The 19,553-nt window shown below is 48.3% G+C and overlaps 1 protein-coding gene across 1 annotated transcript; it reads right to left on the reverse strand.

Annotated features, from left to right (window-relative positions):
- Positions 1-3,782: 3,782 nt before the first annotated feature.
- RTL1 (retrotransposon Gag like 1) lies at positions 3,783-8,084 on the reverse strand. Its single transcript, XM_003787043.3, has one exon. The coding sequence runs from the start codon at positions 8,030-8,032 to the stop codon at positions 3,968-3,970; it is 4,065 nt and encodes a 1,354-aa protein (XP_003787091.1). The 5' UTR covers positions 8,033-8,084; the 3' UTR covers positions 3,783-3,967.
- Positions 8,085-19,553: the final 11,469 nt, after the last annotated feature.

Genomic DNA, 19,553 nt, shown 5'->3' on the forward strand with positions numbered 1-19,553 from the left:
ACCTTGATGGGCTTGGTGTGTGACAAGAATACCAGTTGGCCCAGCAACAGGGCTCTGGGTGCTGGGTGGGGTTTGAGGGTGGAGGTGATGTTCTCTGTTGTTATCTTTTTCTTTCTCACTTTGGGAGCAGACTGGCCACCCAGGTAGGTGGAGAGGCATTCTCATGCCTCATCTCTGGCCAGATTGTTAGGAGCTAGCAAAGCTCTTAGCACAGGAGTCTCCATCAGGGTCAATCAGACCCTCAGCCACATGCAAGAGGGATGAGCAAATCTGGACCTGAGTGGTGAGTAGCCCCCAGCTGCCTGGGGAGTGTGTGCTGTTGTATATTCTAGAAACAGGTCCAGTAGGCACCAGGGCTGGAGTATGGGGGTGTCTTGTAGAGGGTTGGGAGGAGGAGGAGAAGTGGGAGGGAGGTTGATGAATAGTTTTCACTAGGGGGAAAGAAAACTTGCTGACTTTGGGGTGGGTGGGTGAAGGTGGGAAATGGGTGTACCTGGTCATGGCCAGTGTGGGTATATATGCTAGGGAGCACCCAGGCTGGCTAGATTAATCAAGATGCTTGTTTTGAGTTTTCACCTTTCCCTGTTTTGGCCATGATGTTATACCCAGCATGTCATTTATTGCTAACCTTTCTTTCCCCCCACTCCCCCAGGAGAATAAAAGTTTGTATTGTGTTTTTAAAACTCTTCATCAGCTAATTTCTTCTGGTCCTAGGGGCTGACCTCTTTCTCTGTAAATGGGGTGAAGCCCCTTTCTGGCTGAATTGGAGTGGGAGATCCAGTGAGGACATCATTGCTGCTGTAGGAGGCAGTGGCCACTGCTCTGTTCACAGGCCCCACTGGTCAATACATGTGTGCATATGTATGTGTGTGTGTACTATAGATAAACATGCTTACCTTAGTGTGTGTGTAGATTCCCCTCCCTGCAGGGCAGGGCTGATTGGTAGTAAATTTTCTGTTTAGTTTTAGCCTATGAAGTCATCCTATTTGTCTCTTTACCTTCGATGGCTCAGCAAGAAAGGATGGCAGTTCTTGAAAATCCGGGGTTGTAGGGACAGAGAAGTTCTTCATCCATATCACATCTACTCAGGGGGAGCCACTACCAAGCAGGGACAGAGGTTTGCCCTTGAGGCCCTGCCTTGGGACTCCCAGGGGCAAGTGTCCAGGTGATCTGACCAGGAGCATTTTTATTACACTCAGGCTCGAACCCAGGGTTGCTCATTTGAGCAATTTCAGAGCCTCAAGAAGAATGTCATCTGGGAACAAAAGGAATTTTAGAGCCCTTGGAGATTGTATCTTGTTGTTCTAGAAACTCCTTATTTGCAGATGGGAAGATGGACAGCTATGACCTAGGGGTCACACAGCTGGGGTTCTTGCAGTGGTGGCCTGACCTTGATCCATGACCCTCTTGTGGCTGCTGTCACAGTCATTGCTGGGTGAACAGCTAGAAAGACATGGAGGTGTGAGTGAACTGGGGTGGCCCAGGATGAGAGGGCAAAGACCACCAGGGAGGGGCCATAAGTCCTGGCTCTGTTCCCAACTTCTCTTCAGCCCTTTCTGACTTTGACTTCCCAAGTTATCTTGAATAGGATGATATAGGAAATCCACAGATGGGCAGTGGAGGATGGAACCTCTGTGTATGAGCTTTTCTAGCACTTCGTCCATAACTCATAGCAGCCCTGATGGGTATGAGTGATAGATAGGAAACTGAGGCTGGGAAGGGTCTTCTTGCAGCCAGTTGGCAGGGTAGGGCCATCTATAACTTCCTTAGGATGCAGGAAGAAGCCCAGAGGTGCCGGGCTCAAGCCCCTGCCTTTGAACCCGGGATCCTGACCATGATCTCTGGGTGCTGCCATCAGGGGTAGAGTCCTTGGACAAGTGGTAGTGGCAACATCCAGGTTCCTATGGGGACTGTGGGGCATTGTGAGCCTGGTTTGGGACTGAGAAGGGCATGGAGAGCATGTGACCTGGGGCTCCTATGGGGTGTATCTCTGGGGGGACTTCCCCACTCTGTGCCCAATGTTCCCAGGTGTGTAGGAGGGTGGAGCAAGAAGCTGTCTGGGTGCTTCCTTTCATGTGACAGGTAAGATAAGGACCACCTGGGACGGGTGGTGTTGGGAGGGAGATGGGGTTCTTTCCTGTCCAGGGTAGTCAGGTCCTTGCAGAGCCCCTGACCTTTGAACCTGAGATCTGTTGGGTGGTCTCATGGTGCTGCCTTCAGGGGCAGATTTCCAATAGGGCAGAGAGGGAAAGCCTGGGTGTCCCTTGGTATATGAGGGCCCATATGAATGGAGGCTCAGTATTGAGTCCCTTCAGCTGAATTTCATGGTCATGCCCAGAGCCATCTGCCCTCTACCTCTTTGCAGAGTTCCCATGTGTGGAGGGACAAAGGGGCCAGTGTGTACTGACCATGGAATACCCAAAGCCAGAATGAGTAAGTGTGACCTCCCCTTGGGTCCTCCTCCCTCTCCAGGGCCATGTTCCCTCAGGACAGCCATTTTGCCATTTTGGGGACAGTATGACCCTTTGAAGTGGGGCTCAGGTTTTTTCCACTGGGAGTGGAGGGTAGGGAATGCTGGAGACCAGGGATTACAGACCCTCCAGACAGGGGGGACAGACCATATCTGCCCACTCTTCACTTCTCAGGTGATAAGAAGGTCCAGGCCGGAGTGGGGATTCTCGTATTTCTGGGCTTACTTTTCTGGAACCCTCAGGAAGAGGCAGCTACTAGTACCCTACTCCCCCAGGTAGTCACAAGCACCTCCATTCTCCTTTAAATGAGCCTGTGGGGATGGGTGTGGCTGTCGGACTGGGAGGGAGCCTTCCCAAGGCAGAAAGAAAGAAGGGCCAGAGTGCTGAAGAGGACCCTCTGAAAAGGAAGGCAAGAGGTGTGCTCATCCTCCTTCCTGGCCCACCCCTCATAGTGCCTGGCTCCCCTACCCATCCCCCTACCCAGCCCCACCTTTTGGAACAAAGCACAAAGTTAGATAATCTTTTAATTTGCTTTATTTTGGGGTAGAAAAAGTTTAGGGGTTGAGAAAGTCTGTGGGAGGGGAAAAGCATCTCTACTATGCGAAGCGGTGGCTGGGTTGGAGCCCTCTTGGTGACTCCCAAAGTCAGCTCTCTTGGGCCCTCCCTTATAGCCTCTGGGCCCCTGCACATCCACAGTCAGTGTTGGGAGGGGAGGGGCCCCACTAGATGCAGGTGCCACCTCCCATGTCTTCTGAGTCTTGGGAGCCATCAGGATGATCTGGTCTGGTAAGTGGTGCTAGTACATCGAATGTTCTGTGGAGTGGCTTTGTCCAGGTGAGACCAGAACTCAGGGACAGATGAAGTTAGTGTCCACAGAGCTGGACCAGATGGTGGGGGAGGGCTTGCTTGTGAATGGGGAGGGCTGAGGGAGGCCCCACAAGATGTGGGGGTGGGTGGGGGCTGGGGGCTGGAGACCCCACAAGACGTGGGGGTGGGTGGGGCCTGGGGCTCAGGGGAGCCAGGAGCCACCAGCACTGGAGGTAGAAGAAGTCAGTGGAGCACCCGAGGTCAGTGTCCCAGGATGGCACAGGGGGCTGCACCCTATTCCAGGGAGGGGTTCCCTGGTACCTGCTTGCTTGGCTGCTTCTGCTGTGCCTGCTTCTTCATCTGGCCTTGGGTCATGGGGTCATTTCCTGCTCGTCACTGCTTTCTCCTCTCATTGATGTCACTCCTGGTTTTGGACCTGGGACCTGGAGAATTAAGACGGGATTGTGTAGCCCTGAGCTGGCTCTGGGTCTCTGATGACTGGATTGTCCATTAGTTAGCACAGATGATGTTGCTGGTTGATGAAGAAATTTTGCCCTTCACAAGTGAGTTCCCCTTGGGTCAGGAGTGGCAGGACCGGGGGTGCAAAGTCTGAGCAAAGCAGGCTGAGGCACAGGGGTGCTGGGGGCCAGAGAAGGAGGGACCTCCTGGCTGGACAGGAGGAGGAATTTTTAGTCAAGGTCCGTGTCTTCAGCATCTTCGTCCTGGTGGGGCAGCTCTTCCAGCTGTGCCTCTTCCCTGGGCTGGGCCAGGGGCAGGGCCTGTGAGCAGATCAGGGTCAGGAAGCGGCTCAGAGCCCTGGCAGCCTGCTCCCGGCTGAGCAGGTGCAGTTGGCCATCGGTGCTGCAAATGTAGAGTAGGCGATTGTTGAGGAACTCGAGAACTTCGGGATCCATCAGGTGGCGTGGGCGGAATGGAAGGGCGACGGCATTGTCGCTTGGCAGGGCCTCCTGCACGTCGTTGTCCTGCTCGTCCTGCGAGGTGTCTTGCAGGCCGTCATGCAGGCCACACTGACGGTAACGTTGCAGGTCGTCTTGCAGGGCTTCTCGCAAGACGACATCCTCATCACCAACGACGTGCAGCTCCAAGTACCTGTTCTCACGTGGGGCAGCATGGCTGCCTTCTTGGGGGGTGACTCTAACACCAAAGAACTCACACAGCATCAGCCAGAATCCTGTGGTCAACTGCAGTCCTCCGGAGGTTGGGGAACTAAGTGCATTTCGCTGCCAGCGGTCAGGGCCTAGGAACAGCTCGGCCAGCTCCCGGGCAGGGATGCTGTTCACGCCCCCAAGAGGGGGCATCTGGGTGAGCAACTGAGCGATGGCTGTCGTGATGCTGCTACCCGAGAGGAGGGATGAATCCAGGATGAGTCGCAGGGAGCGCTGCGGTTGGGGCCGAGCCACCTGCATGGTGGGGGCTCGTGGCAGGGAGAGACACTGACGTGCCCTCAGCAACACGAGGAGGGCTGCCAGGGCTAGCACATTCTTCCAGTATAGGAGGCCCCTGAAGAAATGTAGGATCACTGCCCTGATCTGGGCCATGCTGAAGTGGGCAAGAATGCTGTTGAGTATTTGGTCGATGGGTATCATAGCCAGTAGTTCCTGCACGAGGGTCTGCTCATTTGGCTCATCCTGGTCTTCATTCTCTTCTTCCCCGGATTCTGTTGACTGGTCCCCGGGGGAGCCCCTCATGGCCAAGAGCAGGTGTGGTCTAGTGTTCCTCCGGAAAGCTCTCTGTCCATGGTTTCTTCCTGGTGGTAGAGGTCGGCCGCCATCCTGTTCTGGCAGCTCCATGACGTCAAAGTTGAAGTGCGAGAAGAAGAAGACCCAATGCCCCGGGAGAAGTACGGTGAGCCTGTCATTATTCAGAGAGGCTAGATCCTCCGTTTTGAGAAGGATCATGATGGGCTCCTCGGTGTTCTCCAGGTAGCGGCACCACACCATGAAGGCAGCCCGTATTGGAAGAATCTTCATCTCTACTTGAGAGTATTCGACCTCAATTGGGGAGAGGCTTCGGGAGTAGAAAGCACAGGAGACTCTCTTGCCAGTCTGGTCGTCTATTTGGATTAGAGAGGTGTACAGAGCCGTTCCAGTGATACCTATTTCCAAGTAGAATGGGTTCTGGGGCTTGGGGTGGCAGAGAAGTGGTGACTTGCGGAAAGCCCGCTTCAGGCATTCAAAGGCCTCCTGCTCTTCATCTCCCCAGCGGAATTCCTGGGTGCTCAGCACCAGCCTCACCAGGGGTTCTGTGATGATAGCGAAACGTTCAACAAAGTGCCGGTAGGGGAGGACGAGCTCCATTAGGTTTTGTAGGGTCTTCTTGGAGCCAGGGATGGGGTATGCTGTTATGACATCCATGATGCTCTTGTTCATTTTCACCCCTTTGGGGGTTATGACGAATCCCAGGAATTCTGCGGTGTGCCGGTGGAACTGGCTCTTGTCCAGGGAGCAGTAGATGCGGTGATGCCGAAAGCGGACCAGGATCTGGCGGACATGTTGCAGGTGTTCCTCCTGAGACATTGAGTAGATCAGGACTTCCTGAGCATAGGAGATCACACAGAAACCTAGAATGTCCTTGAGGACGAAGTGAATCACGTTCTGGGGTATAATAGGGTCTGGAGATAGGGCAAAGGGCTGGTAACTCTTCATATCTTGAATCTCCAAACCAAATGCTGCTTTCCATATATCTTCTGTGCCATGTATGTTCACGCTTTCCTCCACAATGGTCCCTCGCAGCACCAGTTTTGTGAACCATGTAGCTCCGTGTAACTGGTCAAATAGTTCTGGAATCATCTGTATGTAGTCCTGTTTGTCAGTCAGCATGTCTTGCAGATCCCAGCATTCTTCCTGTGGTTTGGCTCTTTCTTGCACCCTGGCACGCACAGGTTCCCAAGACGCAGTCGAGGAACATTCGTAAAACGTCTCGCGATCACTGTCTCCAGCCTGCTGAAGCTCAGAGGGCTCTGATTCAGAAAGATCATCGGATCCGTCTGAGCTTGGCTGGTCGGAAGTCTCATCATCTGCTTCCTTCGGGTTAAACACGTCGGCCAGGTCTGAGTATGGGTGTGGCAGTCCGGGTAGCAGGCTCATGCCGTGTCTCTCCAGGGCGATGCATGGGGGCGGCGGGCGGAAGCAGTTCTTCAGGCAGTAGGGAGAGTGGAAGGTGCAGCGGCCTTTGATCCAGTCAACTTCAGGGGCATGGACTCGGAGCCAGCGGATGCCCAGGACTACGGAGAAGTTAGGTGAAGGTACGATGTCAAATTCGATAGACTCTTGGTGGTTCTGGTGAATACACACCAGGGGCTCAGTGTAGAGCCAGACAGGCTCGTCACCGATCAGGGAGCCATCCACAGTCTGGATCGACTGTGGGTAAGGCTTCTCATAAAGCTCAACATAGTGCTCTTGGGCAAACTTCTCATCCATGAAGTTGCCATCTGCTCCTGAATCAACTAGGGCCTGGACTGCTACGCTGTGGTAGGGGTTCACCCTCACCATGAGCAGCAGGAAGAGATGGGCTCGATTGATGCCTGGGTGGACTTCACTGGGCAGCCAGCTGCTGACCATCCACCTCTCTGGAGCAGGTGAGTCAATCCAGGTCAGGTTCCGTGGGCGGGCCTCAGGGGGCAGCCTAAGCACTGCTCTTCTCTCTGCCAGTTTTTCTTCTATTTGCAGGACGAGCACAGTCAGACTCTCCAGGGAATCCGGCTGAGGGACCCGAAATAGATAATGCCTGATCTCCTCATTGAGCCCTTGACAGAGGTGGGCTTGCAGGACTTCGTCTGGCCAGCGCAGGGTGGGTACCAGGCTCTGAAACTCATTGATGTACTCGGCGGCAGAGCGATTCCCCTGCCTGATATTTAACATGGCCTCTTCTGCCACACGCAGTGTCTGCCGGTATTCGAACACTTCTGACATGGCCTCCAGAAAGGCTGGGAAGTCTCCCATTAGGGGACTGTTTTTCTGTAGCAGTGCTTTGGCCCATTCTAAGGCCAAGCCAGAGAGGTGGCTGATGACATACCCAACTCTCAGGTGGTCACTATAGAACATTCTTGGGTAGCTTTGTAAGGTCAGCTGGCAGAGCACGATAAACTCATGGAATTCTCTGCGATCGCCAGAGAAATTTTTGGGTGCAGGTAGTCGGCCTGCACTGATCCCTCTGACCAAGATCTCTTCTGCCACCCTTTGTTGCTCTTTGAGGTCTTGCATGCGGAAGTACAGGGAGATGATGGACCTCATCGTGGCCATGACTTCTGTGGTAGGGGACTCGGTTTGGCTGTGCTCTTCTTCAGGATTCTCCTCCCTTCTCGATTCGTTCAGGTCAGTGTTAGCTTCTTGTGCCTGCTGGGCTCTAGATGGGTTTACTGATGCTTCTTTCATCTTATCAGATGCTTCACTGAGTGGATCCTCCACCGCCTGGTGTGAACCATTGCATGACTCCTCCATGTCTTGGAGTAGGTCATTGGGTGGATCCTCTATTTCCCTATGTGGGCCACTGGATGGCTCCTCCATGTCTTGGAGTAGATCAGTGGGCAGCTCTTCCCCTTCCTGCACTGAGCCACTGGGCGGCTCCTCTCTTTCCTGGGCCGGGTGCTTGGCTGGCCCTGCTGCTTCCTGCACTCCGCTGCCAGATGTCTCCACGGTGGTGTTGGATGAGCCCTCGGAGGACTCCATTTGTTTTGATGATGGATTCTTATGCTCCATCATCGTCTCAAATGAGTCTTCAGAGGGTTCTATCATTTCGTCGGATGGAAAGGAGTGTTTTCTGAAGATTGGCAAGGTTGTGATGCGTCCAGTCAGCAACTGGGACGGTGGTGATCAGAACCTGGTGGTAGTGGGAGGTGATGGGGAGTAAAGGTGAAAGTTTAAGGTCTGAAGAGATGTTAGGGTCAAGTTCTCAAGGAACTCAAATCAGATGTCCAACCATCTAGAATAGAGAGAAACTGGGGAAAACCTTCTTGTGTCTAAACCAGCCTCCTCAACTGGTCACTTGGGGCACCCCCAGGGAGAGAATATCTATTTACCTAGACCTGACTCCCAGGCTTAGCTTGTCTGCTTGGCCTGTCTGCTCCCTCTGTGATGTGAGAAATTCACAGCCCATAAATTTTATGGAGTGACTGTCCCAGAGCGGCCTCTGTGGCAGCAGGCACCTGGCAAGGAGTGCATGCTACCCCATTTCACCCTGGCACTCAAAGGCTGCTTAATTGTCCTTCCCTGCTTTGGTCACTCAAAAATCACAGAGGTCACATCCCAGCGCCATCCAAAGCCACCCCTGGCAGGCTCGTCACCCTGGAGCCAGTCCAGCCTCTGTGGTTGAGGAGGCGGGAATCTCCAGCAAACATGCCCACTATTTCAGAAGGTCAGTGGAAGAGGAGAAATTGGACATGTGGCCACTATCCCGTCAGTTGGGTCAGCAGCTCCAAATAGCTCTCATTTCCTTCCCCAGGTTTAATACTGAGATTTCACGGGTGTGTGTAGAGGTCTGAATTCTGGTATTGAGTTTTTAGTTTTTTCCATAAAGTTTATAAAATGCTTACCATGAGCCAAATACTTGCACATTTGTTACTTGATTCCAACTCAGACTTTTTGTGGATTTCTCTTTCTCAATTTGATCTCCTTTCAATGACTGCTGTGTTCTCCCTCACTCTGTGCTATTGAGGAGATATTCATCGAACCTCCTGCTCCTCCTAAAACTTCCCCTATTCCAGGATTGCCATCTTTGTGAGGCTTCTGGAACTTCACACCTCTCTCTGGCCTCAATTCTAGCAGTGCAAATGTATTTACCTGCCTCTGCAATCTTGTCTTCTCAAGACTTCTTTGTTACTCAAATGGGGCTGGTCTCTTTATTCTAGCAAATATCCCTTCTCTCTGTCACAACACAAGAGATGTATCTAGTAGAGGTGGAACATTGAATGGGAGTTGGGGTGGGAGGAGGGCATGAGATATCTTTGAAATCTGATTGTCCTGGAATGGATTTTGAAAACCTAGTGTTGGGTGATTTTAGTGGACTGAGACTGAATTTAAAGAAATGTCTTCAATGGAATTATTTGCACATTTCTTTTCACTGGGGCGGAGCAAACTGAGCTTTGATTATCATTAGATCAGCTGTGTAGTTACTAGTCTTTATAAATTTAACACCTCTTTTGTTTTCTTCTTAGCCACTGGGCTGATCTATGAAAAAAGCTTGCATTTCCTCCTTTTCCTCATTGGCTAAAATCCAAACTTTCCAATAGGATACAAAATTCAGATCTGCTGTTTCTCAAAATTAAGCACACCCTTCTTAGTGTGACACTTAAAATTTGATCACACAGTCCCTCTGATTAAAGCCTTTCACTGTTTATTTACTGTCCGCAATGTTAAATCCAAACCTTTTAGCATAAACATCTGACATGTAAACTCACTAAAACCATTCTCTGGCTAAAATATAATGGCCTTAGCATAATATAAAACTTTTATTTTGTCATTCCTCAAGGTAGAGGAATAATTTTAGCATGGTATACAAATTAGGTAAAATTATCATCATCATCATAGCAATATATCCATAGCACATTGCATAAATTAACTGATTTCTTCTTCATAAAAGTCCTCTAGGGTATGTATTATTATTGCAAAATTAGAAATCTCTAATATAAAATTCTAATTGAAATACAAAATCTAACTAATTCATTTGCAGACTCATCTATCAGAAATAAAAATCTTAGCATGTCTCTCATAGCCCTTTATTGGCTAAAATTTAAGTTTCTTAGTAAGATGATTTAAAAACTAGATTATGTACCTTCTTAACACAAAGTCTACCCTTCTTAACATATTTTACAAATTTGATCATGCAAATAATTAAATCCTTTGACTTCCTGCCTTTAACCTAAAATCTGATATCTTTGTCATGTTATAAAAATTTTCATTAACATGGAAGTTTAAATTTTTAGCAAGATGAATACATGTTATCCCATAATTTCTCTATTTAAAATGCAAAAAGTTTTCTTTTTATTGCCTATAATAAGAAGTTCCAAATACTTAGCAAAACATAGAAATTTTCACCATGTAATTTATTTTCCGACTGATAAACATAAAACCCAAATCTCACCAGGTCAGTCCTAAACCTTTTACTGGCTTAATAACAAACCTTTTAGTATGATATAAAGATTTTGATCATGTCACTCTTCAAAATCAAAGGTCATATTTCCTTGTAAGATACATGAATTTGAAGACTGGGTGCAGTGGCTCACACCTGTAATCCTAGCACTCTGCAAGGCTGAGGAAGGTGGATTGCCTGAGCTCCCAGGAGTTCAAGACCAGCCTGAGCAAGAGTGAAACCCTATCTCTAAAAATAGCCAGGCATTGTGGTGCATGCCTGTAGTCCCACCTACTTGGGAGGCTGAGGTAAGAGGATCATTTGAGCCCAAGAGTGTGAGGTTGCTGTGAGCTCTGATGGCCATAGCACTCTACCAAGAGTGACAAAGACTCGGTCCTTCCCCCCAAAAAAGGTACATGAATTTGTTCTTATAAATTCTACTTAAAGCTTTATAATTATCTCTTGATCACATATGAGGTGAAGTGTAAATTTTAGCATAAAAGAATACATTCCATCATATAATATCTATGCCAACTGTTATACCCAATGCAAAAATTCTAACATGTCATTCTCTTAACATCTCTTAATGGCTGAAATCCAAATTCCTTAGCATAGCATAAAAGTGAGATCCTGTCATTCTTCAAAATAATGTCCAAACTTTTTAGTATGCTATGTAAATTTAATCATATAACTTCTCATTGTAAGACCTGCCCTGTCTATAAATGATTCAACTCCTCAGCATCAAGTGCAGATTGGGGGCTCTAATTCCAGTGGGGTGCCCTGCTGAGATGTGGTCAATGCTTATTCATTATCTGGTTCATCAAATTCAGACATCTTAACATAAAATATGTTTTACCATTTAATTCCTCTAGAGACAAAACTCTCATCAATTCACTCCTTAAAACCCTTTACTGGCTAAAATCCAAACGCCTCTGCATGAGGACTCAAAAATGAGATCATCTCCCTCTTCCAAATGGAACATTCAAGAACACTCAAATGCCTTCAGTTCTCAAATAAAATCACCTCTCCTTAGTATGTTATAAAAATCTGATCATATTGTCTTTCCATAAGGAATCACTTTTTAAACTAGGCTGAAATGTATAAATTTGACCATGTAACTTCTCAACTTAAAACTTTTCATTTTCTTCATTGCTTATAATGTAAAGTCTCAATTACTTAACATAAAATATAGCATTTTACCATGTAATTTAACTTCAGCCTGGTCTATAAAAAACTCCAAATCTCACTGTGTCACTGCTTTAAGTCCTTTATTGGCTTAAATCCAAACTTTTTAGCATGACATAAAAATTTGATCATGTCATACCTTAAAATAAAATTCACACTTCCTAGCACAATATATAAAATTTGATCTTGTAACTCCACCTTAAAAATCTTATGATGTCTTTTAATTGGGTATAGAATTTAAGTCCAAATTCTTGGCATAAAATATGAGTTTTGTCTTGTAATTACGCTGCATAGTATTTATCAAACATGAAAAAAAACTCACCAGGTTATTCTGTTAGACTTTTTTTATTGACTAAACAAATTCTTGAGCACATGTGAAAATTTAATTATGTCAGAGCCTCAGTAAATTCTGAATTTCTTTGCATATTCACAATGTTGATCATGTAGTTTCTTTGATTAAAGTCTGTCACCTTTGGTGTTGATATCAATCAGATTTCCTTGGCATGCTCTGCAAGTTGAACTTTGGCACACTCTTAACAAGAAATAAAAATGTTTGAGTATCACCCTCAAATTTGTGTCCCTTACTTTCCTATTTACAATTTTCAATGTTTCCTTGTTGCTTGTAATATGAAGTCCATTTTATGTTGGCCATAAAATATATTTCATTATGTTTATCTGCAGATTTATCCCCCACAAGCAAAAATCTCAACCATCACATTTCTTAAAACTTTTTGGCAAAAATCCAAACTCCTTAGCATGATATAAAATTTTGTTCTGTCACCCTTCAAAATAAAGTCCAGATTTCTTTCCATGAAACACAAATCTAGTCATGAAATTCCCACTTAAAATCTTTTAACAGAGTTTTGTCTGTAACAAAAAGTCTCAACATCTTAGCAAGGCACCCAGATTTAATCATGACATTCTTAGCTTCAAATCTTTCAAATTTGATATCTATGACATAAAATCCAAATGCCTAAGTTTGAAATGAAATTTAGACCAAGTATTTCTTATGCTGAATATCTTCATTAGGATATAAAACTTAAGTTCTTTTGCATGAGATCAAAAATTTTAACCATCTATAGTTTCTAGGTTCAGTTCCCTTTTCTTTCTTATTCTTTTTTCTAGAAAGACTGAGTTTCTCAGTTTCCCTGATCCCAAACACACCTCAATTTTATTGTCCCCAGATAGTTCTATTTTTTTAAATCAAGTCTCTTTACCCATAATTCATTAATTCCTACAGCAGTGTGTCCTGACTCTTTTTTTTCCCTGGGCCAGGGACTGTGCTGGATCACCGATGGAAAGAAGTGGAGTAACGGTCTGCCTTGAAGGCCTTCAACAGCAAAGGAATGAGGCCCATGCCCTGGAGGTAATTCTCCCCCACTGTGGAAGTGCATGAGGGATCTTGGAGAATGGGATGTTGGAGAATGGGTGAGGGGGGTTCCCTCTGCACCTTTTGAGCCTCTCCTTGGAGGCTCGGCTCAGATTTCTGTCACTCTAGGAAGGCTTTGGGCATTGCTACAGCCTCTGTCAGGTCCTCTCACTCCTCGCTTTAGATAGTCACTAGGGCTTTTCCTCTAACCTCACCCCTCTGCCAGCCTGCCTGCTGCAGCCTAGACCCTGCTTCTTTGGGCTCTGCAATAGTTCTACAAATGGTGTTCTTTGGAAATTCCCATCTTATCAAAATAAAAAATAAAGAAATAAAAAGAAAGAAAGGATAAATAACCCAGAATGTAGCACACCTGGTTTGGAGTCAGAACTGCCCTTGAGGGTTTTGAGAGGGACCCTCTTCCTCCCAACACTCAGAGACAGACACGACACCCCAGCCTCACCACCTTCCGTGCCCCAGAGACTCCGCCAGGTCAACTCCTTGCTTGCCTCTGAGCAAGTGGCCCATTGGGTCAGGGCTGCCAAAGTGTGTCTATCTATGAAGGGTTGGGTGTAGGGGGGTGGGGGGGGCAGATCCCTCAGCGAATACCTCTCCCTGTCAGCTTGCCTGTACAGTAAAGGAAATCTGGTTTTAAAAATAGAGCTTGGAAGAAGAGATGAGAGGATATTTAGGAGCAGAGTTGAGCCTAGGGAGGGGGGCAGGGAGGTGGGTGGATGAATTCTGGGAGAGGTAAGGTCAGGATAGGGGGTGAGAGGCATGAGGCGCTAAAGAGGAAGGTGAAAACGTGAGAAAGGGGGACGTAAGGACAGAGAAGGAATGAGCCCCTTGATACCTGGAGCCCCTGGCTCTCCCACCTCCCATGGTGGGTGTCAGAGGAAAGTTTCATTTCAAACTGCACACCTTGGCCTTACTGTAGGTGATACTCAGAGCCCCTTGGGATTGAAGGACACAGTGCCAGGTCTTAGGGGTGAGGAGGCCTCAAGGTGAATAAACTTCCATGGCCTCCTTTGCTGCCTGGTCTGCAGGGACATGGCTATGACTGAAGGCATTATGGTGGGGTGGGCACACAAGAACCATGGGAGGACCATAGGTTGTGGTTATTTATTTATTTTATTGGACTCCTGTCAAGTTCAAGTTGTGTCTTTGGGAGCCTAAGGCTTGGGACACTTCTTGGCTTCCCTGGCATGGATAAGTGGTATGGACAAGTGGGGAGAGGATGAAGGAATTAGTGGGCCTCTCAAGGGCTTACTAAAGGCCCTGTGAGGAGCTTGAGTTGGTCCCAGGGCCCTAGTGGGCCAAGGAGTCTGCAGGGCTGCTAGCCCAGGTTCCTCCTCTGGGGTCCTGCTTTGCCCACTTAGCCCCCTGATGGTGGCTAAGGACAACCCTGGCCTCACAGATGGGAGACTTTTTGCATCCTGGCCGGGAGCAACCCTGTATCAGTCACTTCCTGCTTTTCCCCTGTGTCCCAGACAGAGGTCCTATATTGTGAGGCCCAGGGGCCTTGGATGTCATTGTGGTGATGGGGAAACTGAGTCTCTGGAGGCAGGAACATCAAGTTACAGTAGAGCTGAGCTGGCCCTAGGGCTTCTCCTCTAATCACAAAACACCCAGCAAGGTGGTGGGCCTCCTGGCGAGGGACCCCAAGCCTCCACCTCCCTAATCTATTCAAGCAGAGGACAGTGCCCTGGCCCAGCAGTGTTCCGCTGCTGCGTTCCTGCTTCCTCCTCTCTTGACTGGCAGCTCTAGGGGGCAGATGGCCCATGCTGCCCAGAATAACCCTGGGAGGGGGAGTGTGCCACATGTAGGAGGGCTGTCATGGGCCTGTGTGTCCTTCTTTGGACCGCCCACATAAGTAGAGCCAATCAGCTGCTCATGAGGCTGCTCTTGCCTTTCAAGGCAAGCTGGTAGGAACAGAGTCTGCGCCAGCTTGCCAGCTTTTAGGCCTGGACGGGCACTAACCTTCAGTGTAGCCATCCTCTCACAGCCCTCAGTTTCCCCATGTCTGCAAGGAGGGATTGTGTGATGGTCTTCTCACTTTGCTCTTATAGCTCTGGGGTTCTAGAGATGTGCCTGAAGGGTGCCCCTGGGGAACAGTGGAGAAGGAAGGGCCTAGCTGGGCAGGTAGCACTCATGGATTGCCACCTCTGCCTCCGTTCCACCAGCTACTCCTGTAAATTGGAGTCCTCATTATTTTTAAAAACAGTTGTCCCCATCTAAGCAATGGTTAAAAGCCAGAGTCCATGAGTTCTTCTGTGTGTGTTTGTCTTGATTTTACAGTCTGGGCTGAGAGGAGTCTCAGTGGGGAATCCATCCCTGTCTCTAGGGGGCTCCCTGCTCTTGCCTGCAGTTCTGCTGCTGCATGGACAAGCCCTGGGGTCTTTCGGCCTAGGACTGAGTCCATCTTGGAGTAGGAAGGTGGGGGCTTCAAGGCAAATGAGGAGGATTATGCCTGGGGGCCAGTAGAGTGAGGGGGGTAGTGGGAGGCAGAGGCTGGCTGACCCCCCAGAGCCTCAGTTTCCTCACTTACAGGATAGAAACAGCACTTCCTTCTCAGGAGAAATGGTGCATCAAGCCCTTTGTCAACTATAAAATTCTATGAACAAGTAAGGGATTGTTCTTGTCATTAGGAATGTGATTATTACTTCTAGAACACCCACTATAATTGTAATGGTCAAGATCCAGACAGCATTTCATGCATGGTGTCAACTTTAATTTTCCCATTAACCCTGTGCGGGGACAGTGCCCTGCTTTGAAAGTGAGTTAACTGGAGTCTAGAAGGGTGAAGCTGCTGCTCTTGGGCTGTAATTGTCAGTGGCAACAGCATGTGGACCCAGGCCACTGGACCTCCCCAAGAGGAAGCGCCACTGATGACTGGAACTAGAGAAAGGGTGGGTGTGCACATGGCCCAGACAGGGGCAATTAGAATTTATTTTATTAAAATTGTCATCTTCTGAGTGCTTCCTCTGTGTCAGGTATAATTCTAGCCACTCATCCCTAAAACTGACTTTACTCCTCATGAGATGAGGAATGTTCCCCTGTTTTACAGAGTGAAACTGCGATTTCCAGGGTTTGGTGCAGACACAAGGCCCCACAGGAGGGGAGAGGCAGAGGTAGGGTTCTAAGCCAGATTTGTCTTCCCTCCCCTGGTAGACCCAGGGAAGGCAGGGGCTACTGTCCAGGGTAGGGTGGGCAGTTGCCATTTGGGGTTTTGGAGGGACCTTCATTCCATGGTGTTGATGTGATTAGCTGGACAGGCAGCCAGCCCACAAGAGTGGGGGCCTCCATGTTTGCCTCCATCTCCCTAAAAGGCTCATGCTGTCATTCCCAACTCTTTTTGGCTTATTTGGTGTCAAGGAAGGGATAAAAGACAGTGGCCCAGGCCCTACTAATTATAGCTGCCCAAGTATTCTGATACAGGCATTGAGTACCCCCACTCCACGTCATGTTCTTACAGACAAACTAGTTCTTTAACCTTTCTTGCTGAGCCCCTGTCCCTCCCTGCCAGACACCAGGCCCTACCTACCAGATGCCCCCAAGGTGAAGCCAGCATGGGACCCCCTACCCCAGTCTTACCTTGGCTGAAAGTGTCCAAGTAGATCTCTTCCTTCTCGTTAGACTGCAACCTTGCTTCTTTCTAAAAAGTTATTGAATACATTTATTTCTTTAATCATGGTTACATTTTTTTTCCATAGGAATAATCACATCATGCACACAGTCTTCTGGCCTTCGCTCACCTGCCACTGCTGTGAGCTTTTGTTTTCCATGTTGCTGTTACCTATGAATACTTCTGTGATCTGGCTTGAATACTTTCTATGTGTTAGGAGCTCTTTTGAGCAGTTTACATGTTTTAATTCTTTCAATCCTTACAACAACCTTTTAATTATGTCAAGCTCACTTTGATACCTGGGACTGAGCAAGGCCTAATGTGCTGCTGGCCTCAGCTGGTGCACCAACCTTAATGACCCCTGCTCAGAGGCTTGTGGCCGCCTTTCCTCTAGATCCCTGCTTCCGAGCTCTTGGTTGGCCCCCTGTTCTAGGTGACTCCCATTTTGCTCCCCAGAAAATGAATGTGAGTTGATGTGAATCTCAAGCTCAGCCTTTGTTGGACCCTGAGGAAAATAACTGTCTTATCTCCGTGAACCTCCATCCCTTGACTCCACTGCTTCTAACAACAATTCTGTGGCATCACATCAGGCTGGCCATCCCTGCCTTATCCTGGGCCCTTGCTCTGTGTCCTTGTGTCAGTCTGCACTTGTGATTCCTCTATCCTATCTTCCCTCAGCACACAGTAGGGCTGCTGGCAGAGGGAGGCCTAGGTCAAGGGCTGAGGGAGGCAAAATACACACTGGCCATTAAACCCATTGAGTGGTTTCTCATCTTCTCCCAGGTAATGTAGAAGAGAGATGGCACCTTTCTTCCAGGAAGGAGGCAGATGCCTGGCCCAGGATCAAATCAAAAGGTCTGAAAAATTGTATTTTTGGTTTTAATATATAAATTTAAACAATTTACAAATTTGTAGATTCCTTAGAATGGAACTAACTCGAGCCCTTCTTTCTGCAGCTGAGGCTCACTGCCCCCTGGATGGGCAGTGAGTCTTTGGGTTCCTGTGGCCAGGGCATGGCCCAGCCCTGTTCCCCCCAGGATGGCACATGGGACAGAGGGATGAGGGGCCTTCATAGGCTGACCTTGAGGAAGATCAGCCACCCAGATTCACTTGGGTCCCAGCCAGGTTGGTATACCGTTTTCTCTTATACATGATAGCCCCTTTTGGAAGGTAGAGCCCTAGAGGAGGGGTGGTGGTTATACAAGCTTAATATGGTAATATAATTTTAAAATCTGGAATAATACTGTGATTCTTATCTGTTTGCTAAATGTACCCAATGGAGGTATTAAAATCTATCATGGGGTGTGTACTTGAGGGGTAGAAGGGGCAGGCTGTCCTTGGAGGAGATGTATACATGACTGCAAATCACCCCCTTTTCTGTGGATGGGGACAGCATTTTTCAAGGGTTGCCTTGATGTCTTAAATGAAATAAAATATAAAATACTGACACATGATGGGTGCTCTGCATATGTAAAAATGGCTCTCATTTTAATTGCTTCTGTCTCTCAACCATCCTTTTGAAAGCTCTTCACATTGTTTAGAATCCAGAGGAAAGATTTTCAGATCCAGAGGGCATTTTTATTTTTTTTTTGGAGATAGGGTCTCATTTTGTCACCCTCAGTAGAGTGCTGTGGTGTCACAGCTCACAGCAACCTCAGACTCTTGGGCTTAAGCAATTCTCTTGCTTCAGTCTCCCAAATAGCAAGCTGGGATTACGAGAGCCCACCACAATGCCTGGTGATTTTCTGTTGCTGTTGTCATTGATTTTTAGCTGGTCCGGGCCAGGTTTGAACCCGCCACCCTTGGTGTATATGGCTGGTGCTGTAACCACTGTGCTACGGTGCTGAGCTGGGATAGCATTTTTTGAGGAAATTGTTAATACATTTCTTTTGTTGGCATTGCCTGGATTTATGCAGGCTTTCATAGGAGAGGAGTATATATTTCCATGTGGAGTTACCCAACTTGGAGCTAACCTCAGTCTGAGTACTCCATTTTATTTTTCTGTAGCATAAAAATATTCTATATTTGCAAAACTATAGCAGTCACATTCACAAGGACCAAAACCCAGTCCAAAATAAAGCGCTATGTAATAAACAGCAGAGCCTCGCGTGCGGGAAAGGCGATTAAAAGCTGGGCACGCGGCTGAGGACTGGTCAACCTGTCTCACATTTCTTCCGCACAAAGTCATGGTTGAAAATAGGTCTCTTCCTGGCAGAGGGAAAAGACGGCCTCATCTGCCTTAGCTCAGTGAGAGGAGAGGCGGTTAAGTAGTTAACCAGTTAATGGCCTGTGCAGATGGAGGCAGGACAGAGCAGGAGGAGGGTGCAGACCCGTTGGGGTTTAAAGTTGGGGTTTTAGTTTTGTGTTTTTGGAGTGTCTGACTGAGCCTTGGTGTCTTTTCTCTGTAGATAGCAGTGTGATCATCATGTCCTCATCACATGCTTAGCTCTGTTCCTGCTCGGGGATTCTGACAGCCTGCGACAGCTGCCGGGGGCCTGAAGCTTTATGTGCAAGCAGGAGTTAGGGCATCTCGGGGAGGGAGGGGCTTTTGTTGAGGAGTCATGCTGCAGTGTGCTGACCTGGACATGGGGGTGGGCTAGGAAAGGGCAAAGACCAGCAAGGTTCCTTCCCGTTCTCATGGAGTTTGCAGTTTAAAAATACCAGTGCTATTTAGCCACAGGTCCTCTGGATTAGAATTGGGGAGGAAGTACAGCAATTGTGTGTATTGCAGGGGATCAAGCTGTCAGGGGATGCAGCAAGGCCCCGGCTCTTTGCCGGCAAGCCAGCTCGGCTGTCCATGTACGCAAGCTGCCAGGGCCTCTGGCTGCTCTCTGGAGCCCTGTGTCTCCTTTGGCCGGACCTATCCCATGTCACATTCCCCCAGAGTTCTCATACCATTCGGCTAATCCTTAAGAACATGGGCCAGGGCATTAGCTTTCAGGTCCTCTTAAAGACCAAAAAGGAAAGCACCGCAAACCCCCCCCCCCCCGCCATTGGTGCATTGCAGATACCG

The sequence above is a fragment of the Otolemur garnettii genome, unplaced genomic scaffold, assembly GCF_000181295.1.
Source record: "Otolemur garnettii isolate 467f Iridium unplaced genomic scaffold, OtoGar3 scaffold00020, whole genome shotgun sequence".
Taxonomy (NCBI): domain Eukaryota; kingdom Metazoa; phylum Chordata; class Mammalia; order Primates; family Galagidae; genus Otolemur; species Otolemur garnettii.